This window comes from Acomys russatus, chromosome 15 (genome assembly GCF_903995435.1).
Source record: "Acomys russatus chromosome 15, mAcoRus1.1, whole genome shotgun sequence".
NCBI classification, from domain to species: domain Eukaryota; kingdom Metazoa; phylum Chordata; class Mammalia; order Rodentia; family Muridae; genus Acomys; species Acomys russatus.
Window position 1 is genome coordinate 28,286,035 of NC_067151.1, and position 13,957 is coordinate 28,299,991.

The window sequence follows — 13,957 nt, forward strand, 5'->3', positions numbered from 1 at the left end:
GCAAAATACCCTACCCATAAAATTAAATATTAATTAATAATAACAATTGTTCCTGAGCCTACACTTCTACTTTCAGCCTGTGAAAGTCTGCAAAAGAAACATGTCATCTCATCCAGGCGTGGTGGCATATACCTTTAATCCCAGAACTCAGGAGGCAGAGGCAGGTGGATCTTCATGAGTTCAAAACCAGTTTGGTATGCAAAGTAAGTCCAGGGACACCCAGAATTACAGAGAGAAACCCTGTCTCACAAAAACCAAAAGCAAAAAAAAGAAAAGAAAGAAAGAAAAAGAAAAGAAACGTGTTATCTCCTAGAATCCCCTAGAGTAAGGCACCATTCCAGGCACCAGGCATCATCATAGCTTGGAAAAACAAGGCAACTCCTAATCTCTACGCTCAACAAAAGAAGAAATCAGAGAACACCTTGAGCCTAGAAGCCAGCAGTACTTAGAGGGCGCTGTAGGGCACCAAAGAACCAAAAGACACCAGACACTCAAAACTAAGTGGGGAGAGTTTGCTCGTCTAAATATTTGAGAATTTCCAGCCAGTGAGATGTCAAAATATGCAAAAGCACTGATGAACAACTGAGATTCCCTGAGGCTCACATAATAGAAAGAAAGAACTGATTTCCACAAATTGTCCTCTGAAAACACACGCATGCACGCACGCACGCGTGCACACACACTAAAGAAAATTCACTAGAATTGCAAACCAATAATAACAATTTTTTCAAACCATTAACAGATTATGATCATTTTTATTTATTACGATGTAAAAATTTTCTTCATGGTCATAACAAAAACAAAAAGATTTCTGTAAGTATTTCACACACTAATCCCAAACACACACAGCTAATGAAATACAAACTGATGGAAACACCGGGATGTCTAAGAAGACAGAAAAGGAAGAGGGATTTGACAGCAAAGATGCTTCAAATTGAAAGGAAAAAATGATCCTGCTCCAGCAATGCTGATTCAAAGATGGGCACAGCCTGTTACAAAGGGAGAATACTATACTTTTTTTTTTAATTAGAAAATATCACTGAATAACCTACTGATTTTTATAAGTAATAACTAGTGAGTATTTGTAGTTCCAGAAAAAATAACAAAACAACTTCTAAGGCTATTATATATCAAAGATTTATAACATAGGACGCTATTTATATAAACTCTCTTAAACAAAGATTTTTATACCAATATCCGAACTAAGCTAAGCAGCATTTTAAAATAGGTTCTTCAGTATAAGATTCCCCAACAACAGCAATACTGAAGCTTACAAAATGAGTCATGGGGCAGAAGAGATGGCTCGGCAGTTAAGAGCACTGGCTGCTCCTCCAGAGGACCTGGGTTGGGTTCCCAGCACCCACATGGTGATATATAACCATCTGTAACTCCAGCTCCAAGGGACCCCATGCCCTCTTTTAGCTGCCGCGGGCACTGCACATACACGGTGCAGACATACAAGCAGGTAAAACACCTTTACACACAAAACAAATAATTTGCTTAGATATGAAAGTTGTAGGTAACAAACACTTTTTGAGACATCTACCTGTTTCCGAATTCTCGGTCTCAACTTCTTGCTCTTCTGCCACATCCTGCATCATGTAGGTCTCATCGCCATACACCAGGACCTGGGCAGCATAGCCCTGCTCTACTCTTGCACTGGGGACTGGCTCCACAATCACTGCTGGGTATTCAGGGACCTCGTCACCTCCCTACAAAAGCAAATTCAAAAAACAATCAAGCTTTTGTTGAAAAATTCTGGACTTAGTTCGCACAATCTCATTCAGTGCACACAGTGAGTTTCCTGAGTTGTATATACAGATGTAGAAAACAAAGAAATGGAGTGTCTAGCTGCGATAATCTTTCAAGTCTTAAGAGACAAATGAAGCCGGGCATGGTGGCACACGCCTTTAATCCCATCACTGTGAGTTCGAGGCCAGCCTGGTCCAGAACAGGTAAGGCTACACAGAGAAACCCTGTCTCGAAAAAAAAAACTGAAAACAAAAACAGTAACAATAAATTAATTAAAAGAGACAAAGAAATAATCAGGGCTTTTGGGTTAAGAGGTAAATTCAAAGCATGCATACTTCACTTTGTTATAAAAGGCCACTAAAGCAAAGGTAAGAGACTTCCGTTGTACATCTTACACTAAGGAAGCTACTGCAACAAACACAAAGAGCAACAAACCCTGAGAAGAATGACAGGTGTGTGGACGGGTATGAGATGGGCTGGCACAGTCTAAGTATAAAATGTTTCAGAGAAGAAGCTTTCCTTTTGTTCTATTATAATTCCCAGACCAAACTCACAGCCTTAGGCCATTAAAAAAGCAAACAACAACAACAAAGCAAACAAGCCATGATGGTGCATATCTGTAATCCCAGCACTCGGGAGGCAGAAGCGGGTGGATTGAGTTCAAGGCCAGCCTGGTCTTCAGAATGAGTTCTAGGATAGTCAGGGCTACACAGAGAAATGAGGCCCAATCTCCAAATAAACAAACAAACAAACACTGGCAATTATTCCATCTCAACCTGAATGATATGTGCTGTGCTTTACTATGTATTCTTGCTGGTGGCAGTTTCCTGGGATTTTACTAGTGTCTGAACTGTTTGGGATTTCTGTACTGTTTTTGAGCTAGGGTCTTGCTTACTATACAGCTCAAGCTGGCATTGAACACATGATGATACTGCCTCATACTTGCTAAGTTATTTTTAAAATATGTATATATTGGGGCCAGGAGGTGGTGGTGCACACTTTTAATCCCAGCACTCGGGAGGCAGAGGCAGGCAGATCTCCGTGAGTTTGACACCAGCCTAGTCTACAAAGTGAGTTCAAGACAGCCAGGGCTGCAAGAGAAAACCTGTCTTGAAAAAAACAAAACAAAACAAAAAAGTATATATTTGTTTCATTGTCAATAAAACACTTCACCAAAAATTTATTTTGCAAAATATACTATAAAAATTTTTAAGGAAATATTCTTTCCTTAAATAACAATTTTCTATTTGAAATAGGACAAAGATATTGAGTCCAGCTTTTTAAAAGAACTCATAAATAGAGAAAGGGGGTACAGAGAGAAAACAACGCCCCACAGCTGGGTAAACTACACTGTGCCGTGTGCACTTCCATCTGAGCCGTACAGCCACAGTGACATCCCCTAACGGTGCTGGGAAACACGGGCCAACACAAGCCCCAAGTTCTCTATTACCAGAAACTAGACAGCAACCTGCATGAACTTATGCTGACCAAACCCTGGCTCTACACTAGGGAGTTATAAATTACTTCCGTTCTCTGAAATTTTACAGTATTTTTTTCCATTAAGGAGAACAGTCTCATATGTTTCCCAGGCTGGTCTCGAACCCCTGAACCTAAGCAGTCTTCCTCCAAGTAGCTCAGACTACAGGTACATACATGCCACGGTCCCAACTATACCCTATTTTAGGAACAAATTTAGCACCAGATGACTTTATACTGTTAACTTCCCACCAACTCACCCTAGAGAAAACAAAAATTTTCACACTTGTCACAGCACAAAAATTCTCAATGATGAGAAGTCTACACAAGGTACTAATCTTCAGCCGGCACTGTCTTCCCCATAGTCAGGATTCTAGCCAGCTCCACTCTCTCAGTCCTACCTAGGCTATTTAATAATCCCTTTCTTCGACTATGGGGGGAGAGGAGTGCTTAAATGTTTTTGTATTAAAATTTTAGATAAAAAGCTAAAATTTAACTGCTCCTTGTTAGAATTCTGCTTCAGTCTGCCTACCTGTGACGTCATTTCCTACCTGCCACGGGGGCGTGGCCCTGCCCAGGGCTAAAAGAGCAGTCCTGCCTCGCCCCCCTCTCTTCCTCTTCCTCTTCTTCTCTCCTCTCCACTCTTACTCTCTCTCCTCTGTCTCTGTCTCTCTCTGGGGTACCTCTCCCCCCTTTCCTTCTCTGCCCATGCTCATTTAGTAAACCTCATTTAATCTAATATCTGGCATCTGGTATCTTCTTATCATTTTCTTATTATTAATCATAAAATCCTTACTGTTTATACTTCTCACAAAGATACTCTAGTGCAGTGTGCTAGGACACACCTTTAATCCCAGCACTCAGAAGGCAGAGGCAGCCAGGTCTCTTGAAGCTCCAGGCTTGCCTGCCTGGTCTACAAAGTGAGTTCCACGACAGCCAGGCTATACAGATACAACTTTTTTTATAGGACACAGGCTGGCCATGAACTAACTATGTGGCCCACGATGGCCTCTGTTATGTCTCAGAAAGTCCCTATGTCTAGAAATGAGCTCAAGCTAGACTACAGAGGATTTCTGGTGGTCAGACAACAGCCAGCATTCCTCAGGAACTTGTGAAACTGCCAGGGCAGTTCCTCTAGCAGAAGGAACTTGCCACTACTGTGGTTGCATATCAAAGCCCTTGCCTGGGTCCAGGCTCCTGCAGCCCCCACTCACAAACATGCTGGTCTCTGGGCCCTTCCCTCCCACAGCTACTCACCCTCCCCATACTCAGCTATCCTTTACCAGGCCACTTACTATCTCTTCTTTCCTCCCTCGCCCTTCGCTATGCTCTATTCTGTCTCTTGCTAGCTCCCTCCCTCTTGCTAGCCTCCGCTCTCTTGCTATCTCCATTATTTTCCCCAGCTGTACTCTTACCTGCTCTCCCATTTCCTTGTCCCTGGCCAGTCCAGTTTACTTCCTTCCTTTTCTCTCTGCTCTGTAGCACTTCAGTTACCTCTGGATGCACTTGCGCACTCTTTCTGTCTGTGTCTCTCTGTCTCTGTGTCTCTGTCTCTGTGTCTCTGTCTCTGTGTCTCTGTCTCTTTCTCTGTCTCTCTCTCTCTCTCTCTCTGTCTCCCCCTCATTCACAATAGAACCCTTCCCCCATGGAGCAGTCATGTCGGCAGTGTACTGTTCCCCTCGAATACAACCTTAACTTTGCAGCACTCCTACCGCCTGCATACATCAAGTGCCGGGATTACACATGAGTTCCAGCATGTCTGGATTACAATTCTGAAACTTCACATTTCATACAAATAGTACTTAAAAAGACTCAAACATGCACACAGACAGACAGGTGGACACAGAGCAACACATAACTCCGTGGTGGTACACACCTTTGATCCTAGCACTCAGGCAGAGGCAGGTGGATCTTTGAGGTTGAAGGTAGCATATCTACAGAGCAAGTTCCAGGACAGCCAGGGCTATACAGAGAAATGTGTCTCAAACAAACAAACAGAAAGCAAATCTTTAACAGAGCCAAGCACAACATATGACAGGGCAGCTAGACTAATATGTAGTCCCCTCACACACACACACACACACACACACACCCCAGCACCTTTTTTGTTGTTGTTGCTTTGGGGGGACAGAGTCTCTATGTGTAGTCTGTAGACTAGGCTGGCCTTGAACTCAGAGATCTGCCTGCCTCTCCATTCCAAGAGCTGGAATTAAGGGTGTGCGCCACCACTCACCAGCTCTGTCTGCACTCCTAAACATCAACCAACATCTCCTTCTTTTCAGTTTCCCTTCCACCTTTCCTTGCTACTCAGGTTTATCCTCTGGCTTCTCCTTGGTCACCGCTAAATGCACACTCCTGGGTTCCTAGCATCGGTTTCACTTTCGCCCACGCATTCTCCTCGTTGCTGACGGCAGCTACCAGCCCCGTCCTCCAGCTAGTCCTCCAGCTAGCCACTATAAGCTGCCGAATGATGGAGAGCAAAGGTGCTGCAGCAGATAAGCAGTAGAGCTGGCTGTCTCCTGTTTAGGGAGAGATCACTCAAGGAAGGAAGATGAGGAAGACTAACAATTAACCAAGTATTAGCCGGGCGTGGTGGCGCACGCATTTAATCCCAGCACTCAGGAGGCAGAGGCAGGCGGGTCACTGTGAGTTCGAGGTCAGCCTGGTCTACAAAGCAAGTCTAGGACAGCCAAGGCTACACAGAGAAATCTTGTCTAAGAAAACCAAAAAAACAAAAACAAAAACCAATTAACCATGCATTATCTTCTTATCTGAGTATTTTACTCAAGTCACTAATGTACACATTAAAATAGGTGAAACTCAAACTCAGAGGGTCTTGATACAACTGACGTAATTCTCTGTAGGCTACGGTTGCTAGATTTAGCAAAGAAATACACAGGATATCCAATTATGATGAAATGCAGTTATACATATAAGAACAACCCACACAGTACTTGGGGAAATGTTGCTTATTTAACATTGACGCCTAACTGGCTTTCCTGGACGGGGGACGGGGCCTCATGTACATGCACAGGTTTATGTAGATGCGCAGATACACGTATATGCACAGTATGTGCACACACATACACATGCACAGATTTATATGTGTACTTGTATGTGGAGGCCAAAAGTCCACACTGGGTATCTTTACCCATCTTCACCTAATTTGTGTTTGTGTTTCTGTGTATGCACATACATGCCACAGTCACACATGGGAGGTCAGAGGACAACTCTGGGTACTGGTCCCCGTCTCCACCTTGTTTGAGGCAGGGTCTTCCGTTGTTGAGAGCTCCAATTTCACCACAGAAACAGGATTAGACTCATTACATTGTGCCGGCTCTATGTGGGATCTGAGGATTCAAATCCAGGGTCTCAAGCTCCCGTGCCAATACCTCATGCACTGACTCCCATGTCCAGCCCCAACCTCTTCATCTCCGGAGACAGGGTCTCCACTGCACCTGAAGCCAGAAGACTCCACAAGGTCCTTCAAGCATTCTAGCCCTGAGCTTTCTTCCCAGGCAGCTGAACTGTAAGTTCTAAGGATGCCCTCAAAAACTTCCATTCCAGGAGACTTAAAGCTGCAAGACAACAATGTTTACCCAGAAAGAGTTTTAGACACTTTGTCACTACGCTACCCTGGAGTTGGAAACCCACAAAAGCAAACACTTTTAAATGCCTACCGGTATTCATCTTATAACCCTCACCCCTGGACTTGTATTCACCTTAGTACGCTTATCACTGGACTTTCGGGGTATAAAACATGGAATCAAAGAATGTGCAAGAACTGCTTAGAGCTCCCCATTTTTTCTTTCTCGGTATGAAGCGGGAGTACCTTCATGAGTCTTAGCAAAGTGAAACAGACAGACATGGCAGTGCATTACATTTGGGTAACTTGGCTGGCCTGAAACTCGCCTTGTGAAACAGGCTGGCTTCAAACTCAAGTCATCCACGTGCCTCTGCCTCCCAAGCGCTGGAAGTAAAGGGGCGCAACAGCAGCACTAAGCCTGGCCGTGGATAAGAGTTTTGTTTTCGTACTTGTTTCTGGTGGGCTTCGTGAGGGTAATACACTCGCTTTAATATGCAGTCCTTGGAATTTTATAAACACAGGCAGCTCTGTAACCACAACAAACAACAGAACATTCAAACAACTTCCCCTGTCCCTCATGCACACTCTACCCTGCTCACACACAGATCACTTCCCTTGCACACCCATCGGCAATCCACTGCACTCGCACACAGATCCAGGTAACCATCAACCGGTTACCTCCATGTCTCTGGCCCTGTATCTCAAGCTTTTCCTCAATTTTTTTTACTACATTTAGCACATGCACGCGTGCGTGTGTATGTGTGTGTGTGTATAACTTTTTGTGTTGGTGTCCATATATGTTCTGGCTCAGTCTTTACCCACAAGCATAAGGATCAAAGCTTGGATCCCCAGCATCCACTCGGTGACCTACCTGTAACTCTAGTGTTCGGAAGGCAGACGGGATCCTGGGACAAGCTAGATAGCTGGTCTAGCTGAGCTAGCAAAACTCTATGCTCAGGTGAGACACCCTGCCTCAATATATAAGGTAAGAGTCTGCCAAACAAGACAATAATCTTCTTATGACATTCCCATGAGAAATGTAATAGCATTCCAAGTGCTCATCCTTTCCAGCATGTGGCACCACTCTACGGTAAGCACCATTCCAAGTGTGCGGCAGGATCTTTGTCATTTTAATTTGCATCCTTTTTAAAAGACTTTTTTATTCAAGTATCTCTTATATGAGTGTTCTGTCTTCATGCACAGCAATCAGATCCCATTATAGACTGTTATGAGCCCCCAAGTAGTTGCTGGGAATTGAACTCAGGATCTCTGGAAGTGCAGTTAAGTGTTCTTAACCACTGAGCCATCTCTCCTGCCCTAATTTGCATTTCTTTGATAGCTAAAATGCTGCACTTTTGTTATATTTTATTTTTTGTTTATCGGCCATTCATACAATTATTAAAACCCTCTCTTTGTTTTTTCTTATGTGTTCACATACATAGGCCAGCATCATTCCCTGAACCTGGAACTCGTGTTTTCTCAGCTAGTCCGGAAGCCAGCAAGCTGCAGTGAGCCTCCCACCTCCACCCGCCTCAGAACTGGGTTACAGGCATATGTGCTAGACATGGTAAGTGGGTGCTGGAATCTGAATGCCAGTCCATGTGAGTACACAGCAAGCCTTCCGGACCACGGAGCCATCTCTCCAACCCCTCTCCTTCCTATTTTAATAGGACACCTTCATTCTACTGCTTTTTATACTCTGAAGGTGTCTTTGGCCTCAATAAGATATAAGTGTATCCTCCATAGGACTGAGGAATGGAAGCTTCGTCCTCAGTGTGGCAACATTAAGAGGAAGACAGTGAACAAAATAAAATTTAAACTTGTTTTTCATTAAGTCAATTGCAGAATTGAAATTGTTACCAATAATGGTATTCTAATCTTTGAGACATTTTAATTTTTTGTTAGGTGTTTTATATTTTCTTAGCTATAAATTATATCATTTTAAAAAGGCTTATTATTTATATAATATTCTGCCCACATGCATGGCAGAAGAGGGCACCAGATCTCATTATAGATGGTTGTGAGTCATCATGTGGTTGCTGGGAATTGAACTCAGGACCTTTGGAAGAACAGACAGTGCTTTTAACCTCTGAGCCATCTCTCCAGCCCCCAATTATGTAATTCTTTGTGGATGTGTTATACTTTTATGAATTTATCCAATTTTACTTTTAAAACATTTCCAAGCTATTATAAAGGACACCTTTTTTTCAGTTTTTGTTATTTTATTTAAACACAAATAAAGCATGCATACAAGCCATTTCCTCATATTCCCCGCTACACAGCCTGGTGCTGGCATTGGTGACTCTGATGGCCAGCTGTGCTGCTCTTTCTACAATGGCTTTTGGTTCTAGGAGGAAACATTATAAGCGATCTCAGCACAATAAGATTGTTGTACATCAGCAGCACTTCCAGCTCCGCTATGGACCAGAAACTTCTGGAAGCCTCTAGGAAGCAAGTACTTGGTCTTCTTTTTGCACTTTTAAGCATTTAAAAAGAGGAAGACAGGGCTGGAGAGATGGCTCAGAGGTTAAGAGCACTAGTTGTTCTTCCAAAGATCCTGAGTTCAAGTCCCAGAAACCACATGGTGGCTCACAACCATCTATAATGTAATCTGATGCCCTCTTCTGGCCTACAGGTGTGCATGCAGGCAGAGCACTGTATACATAAAAATAAATAAATAAATCTTTTAAAAAAGAAGAAGGGGGTGGTGTTGAGAGATGGCTCAGAGATTAAGACACTGCTTGCTCTTCCAAAAATGCTAAGTTCAATTCCCAGCAACTACATGGTGGCTCACAACCATCTATAATGAGATCCTGTGCCCTCTTCTGGTGTGCAGGTGTACATGCAGGCAGAACGTTGTAAACATACTAAATCTTTTTTTAAATTTTTTAAAAGAGTAAGACAGTGTGCATGGCAGTGAAGTCTATTAAAATGTTTTCATATCATTAATAGTGCCACTCTTGGCCAGGTGGTGGTACACACCTGTAATCCCAGCACTTGGGAGGCAGAAGCAGGTGGACCTCTGAGTTTGAGGGCAGCCTGGTCTACAGAGTGAGTGCTAGGAAAGCCAGGGCTACACAGAGAAAACATGTATCAAAAAATAAAACAAATAAACCAAAAAAGGAAAGCAGTGAAGTACTTCTGTGTAACAGTGATAATTATAAATGAGCCTTGCCCTCCCTGGCCACAGTGTGTTCCTATCTTGCTAGGTGACCTCTCGTTCCTTGATGATTATGACATCATGCATTCTGATGCCTTCAGCAGCGCTAAAGTACTATGCCCCTGAGCCTCCAGAACTGTGAGACAAATAAACGCTTCAGTATGTAAAGTACGTAGATTCACATATTTCATTGTAGTCACTGAAAATGGATGATACAGTCCTTTTGTCAATATATGTGTTATAAGTGTTCTTTTTTTTTCCCTTGGTTTTTCGTTTTTCAAGATAAGGGGAAAAACATGGTTTACCACACTAGCCACATATGCAACAGCTACATGTATGCAAAGCGACGTGAATGCATACTAAGAACAGTGCTAACTAAACAATGTAGGAAACTGAGATATCTAATAGCACTTAATCAGGCCATAAAGATATATAATTGAGTACAAACAAAAGAATACACTAATCAACTTAAACTGGATATTCACAAAGGAGCCAAACACAAATAATATGTACAAGAGATAATAAGGAATAAATCCTTTAAAGAAACATAAACTCAATCTTGCAATTTTCTTTTTATCCTTAGATATGTATGTGTATATATAAAGCATGTATGTGTATATGTTTTAATAGATAGTCCTTATTTTCCACATGTATATCTATTAAGTACTAAATTCTGCTTCTAGCCTCTCAATGTATCTTGCAAAATCATTTCCCTGGAGTACATCTTAGTTATTTTCACATTTTCTCCTCTTCTCTCTTCTTTTCATTTGTTTTGTTTTTTCGTTTGTTTGGTTTTCCAAGACAGGGTTTCTCTGGCTGTCCTGGAACTCATCCTATAAACCAAGCTGTCCTTGAACTCAGAGATCCACCTGCCTATGGCTCCTGAGTGCTGGGATTGAAGGTGTGCGCCACCAGCACAGCCTCTCCTTCGTTTGTAAGCATTTGACTCCTTGTATCTGTGCCACCATGCCCGGCCTTTGCTTTATACTTTTTTTTTTAAAGACTTTATTTATTTATTAAATATACAGTGTTTTGCTTGCATGTAACACCTGCAGGCCAGAAGAGGACACCAGATCTCATTATAGATGGTTGTGAGCCACTATGTGATTGCTGGGAATTGAACTCAGGACCTTTGGGAAGAGCAGGCAGTGCTCTTGACCTCTGAGCCATCTCTCCAGCCGCTTTACACTTTCTTAATGGAACTACTTGAGCAACAGAGGGCTTTGGATTTGTGGCACAGAGTCACGCTATGTTGCCTCAACTTCCCAAAGGGTGTGATTACTGCCATGTATCATCCATAAGTTTTTTTTTTTTACATGTTTATTTATTTATTTATTATTTTGTGTGTGTGTGTGGCACATTTAATATCAATAGGTTTAAGTTTATCATGTTGTTCTTTGTTCATTTTCCTGGATATTTTCAGCTCCAGCTTATCTATTACTTGTTTTTCCTTAATATCTTAGTGATTGCTTTATATTTTACAACATGCTTTGTTAATTTTTATTTTTATGTGTGTTTCTCTGTCTTCTTAAAAAAGATTTATTTATTACTTTGTATACAGTACTCTGTCTACATGTACACCTGCAGGCCAGAAGAGGGCATTAGACCACATTATAAATGGTTGTGAGCCATCATGTGGTTGCTGGGAATTGAACTCAGGACCTCTGGTCAGTGCTCTTAACCCGTGAGCTATCTCTCCAGCCCCTATACAGCATGCTTTTTAATGTGTCAATATGTAATATGTGGGTCTATGTTTAATGTAAGGATTTCATAACAGCATTATTCTAATTCTCTACTTAGATTCTTTACTCTGCTGTCCTGCATTTACTTCACATTATAAAGTGCACAAAAATTTCTGCTGAATAATTTTTAAAATAATTTTACATGCTGGATGTGGTAACAACATCGTTAATCCCAGCACTCTGGAGGCAGAGGCAGGATGATGTCTGTGAGTTCAAGGCTATCCTAGTCTACATAGCTCGAGGCCAGCCAACAGGGATATGTAGGAAGTCCCTGTCTCAAAAAAATTTTTTTACATCTAAATACACTGAGAGCTACATCGCAAAGATCACATGTTATTTAAAATAACCTTTACCCTAAAAAAAAAACAAACAAACAAAACTGTGTTCTCCACACAGTAACCATTTCCCAGGCCTTTTCACTTTGCGTAGAACCAAGATGCCAAATGGAATCATTAACTTTCTGCCTAAAAATTTCATTTGTAATGCTTTTTATAGTTCAAGCATATTTGTAGTCAATTTTCTTGGCCTTTGTCTGGGGAAAAATTCATTTTAAATTTTGGTTGTTGTTGTTGTTGTTGTTGCTGCTGTTATTATTGTGTGTGTATATATACATTTATGGGTGCTTATGTAGAGGTCATAATGCAATTTGCAGGAGTTGGCTCTTTTCTTCCACTCTATAGGGTCCCAAGAATTGAACCCACTTCATGGGGCTTGGTGACTAGCTTAGCCCACCCAGTAGCCCAGCTACTTATTTTTACAAGGCACATAACTGTGGGATGGCAGTTTTACCCTCTCAGCACTGTCTTTAAATTTTGACTTTATGTATATGTGGGTTTGCCTGCATGTATGTGTGTGAACATATGTTTCTCGTATCCTGGATGACAGAAGAAGGCACTAGACCCTGTGAACTGTAGTATGGATGTTTTTGAGCCACCACACAGGAGCTCGGAACTGTCTCCAGGTCATCTTCAGCCAGTGCTCTAGCCCTGAGCGCTGCCCAGCATTCTGAAGGTAGTGTTGCCCTCTGACCTGGAAGGTTTCTACTCAAGTATCTGCGGCACTTGTCTTGGTTTTGTCTGACTGAGGGTGAGAGTCTTTCTCTGGGGCTAGAGAGTTGACACAGAGATTAAGATACTGCTTGCTCTTCCAAAGGTCCTGAGTTCAATTCCCAGCAACCACACAGTGGCTCACAACCACCTATAATGAGATCTGGTGCCCTCTTCTGGTGTGCAGGTGTATATGCAAGCAGAAAACTATGATAATAATAAATAAATCTTTTTTGTTATGAAGTTTATTATATAAGTATGGGGGAGAAGGAAAAGGGAGACAGAGGAAGAGAGAAGAGAGGTAAGAGAACAAGAAAGGAAGAGAAAAACAAGAGCAAATAAATAAATCCTTTTTCAAAAATCTCTGAATTTGGCTTTGAGCAATTTTATTATAATGTCCTTGCTATCTAAGTCTGGTTTATCTTACGTAGTATTTAATATTAATCAATCTATAGGTTTATTTATCAAACCAAATCTATGGTTGTTACTTTTTTCACGTCTTTTTTTCTGTTACTCTCTGCTCCACTTATTCTGAGGCTCGGTGTATATACAAGTGAGTAGGCAAGATGCCAGGCATGGCGTGCTCACCTCCACTCCCGGCACTCGGCAGGGACGCAGGGCTACCCTGCAGCACACACAGAAACACCAGCTCAAAAACACCACACAACCTAGCATGCCGCCACCCTGCAACAGCCTCGGCTAGCACCTCAGTAGGTGAACAGTTTTTCTGACCGTTCTATTTCCTTACTTTTTTTCCTCTGTACTTCTCAAAGTGGTTCTCACTGCTGATTTCAGACTCTCTGATGCTTTACTTCTGAAGTAACTAGACAGTCTTTAGTCTCATTTGGCAAACTCTTCAGGTGGTGCACATCTCAGTGCTCAAAGTTTCCTATGGTTTGTGTAAATGTTGCAGTAGTAGATAATGCATTCCACACGCTATCTTGTCTCAGGAGTATTGTGCAGGTTTTTGTTTGTTTGTTTTGTTTTTGTTTTTGTCTTAGGAGTATTTTAGTGAGCAATTATGTATGGATCAGCTTCTCAGTGAACAGCAGGGAGTAAGTAATACCAGGATCTAGCCCAGGGTCCTGTATAGGCAAAACACCTACAATCCTAGGCCCTGAATCAAATTTTAAGATCTATTTTTTTACTTTTTTCAGAGTAAATTTTAACTATAATTCCACAGCTTCTTTAGCGT

The 13,957-nt window shown here is 41.9% G+C and overlaps 1 protein-coding gene across 1 annotated transcript in view; it reads right to left on the reverse strand.

Annotated features, from left to right (window-relative positions):
- Positions 1 to 13,957, reverse strand: part of Elf2 (E74 like ETS transcription factor 2) — an 85,440-nt gene that overhangs the window by 50,237 nt on the left and 21,246 nt on the right. Inside the window, exon 4 of the mRNA XM_051157118.1 lies at positions 1,547 to 1,712. Coding sequence (XP_051013075.1) covers positions 1,547 to 1,712 — 166 coding nt within the window. The remainder of the gene's footprint in view (positions 1 to 1,546; positions 1,713 to 13,957) is intronic.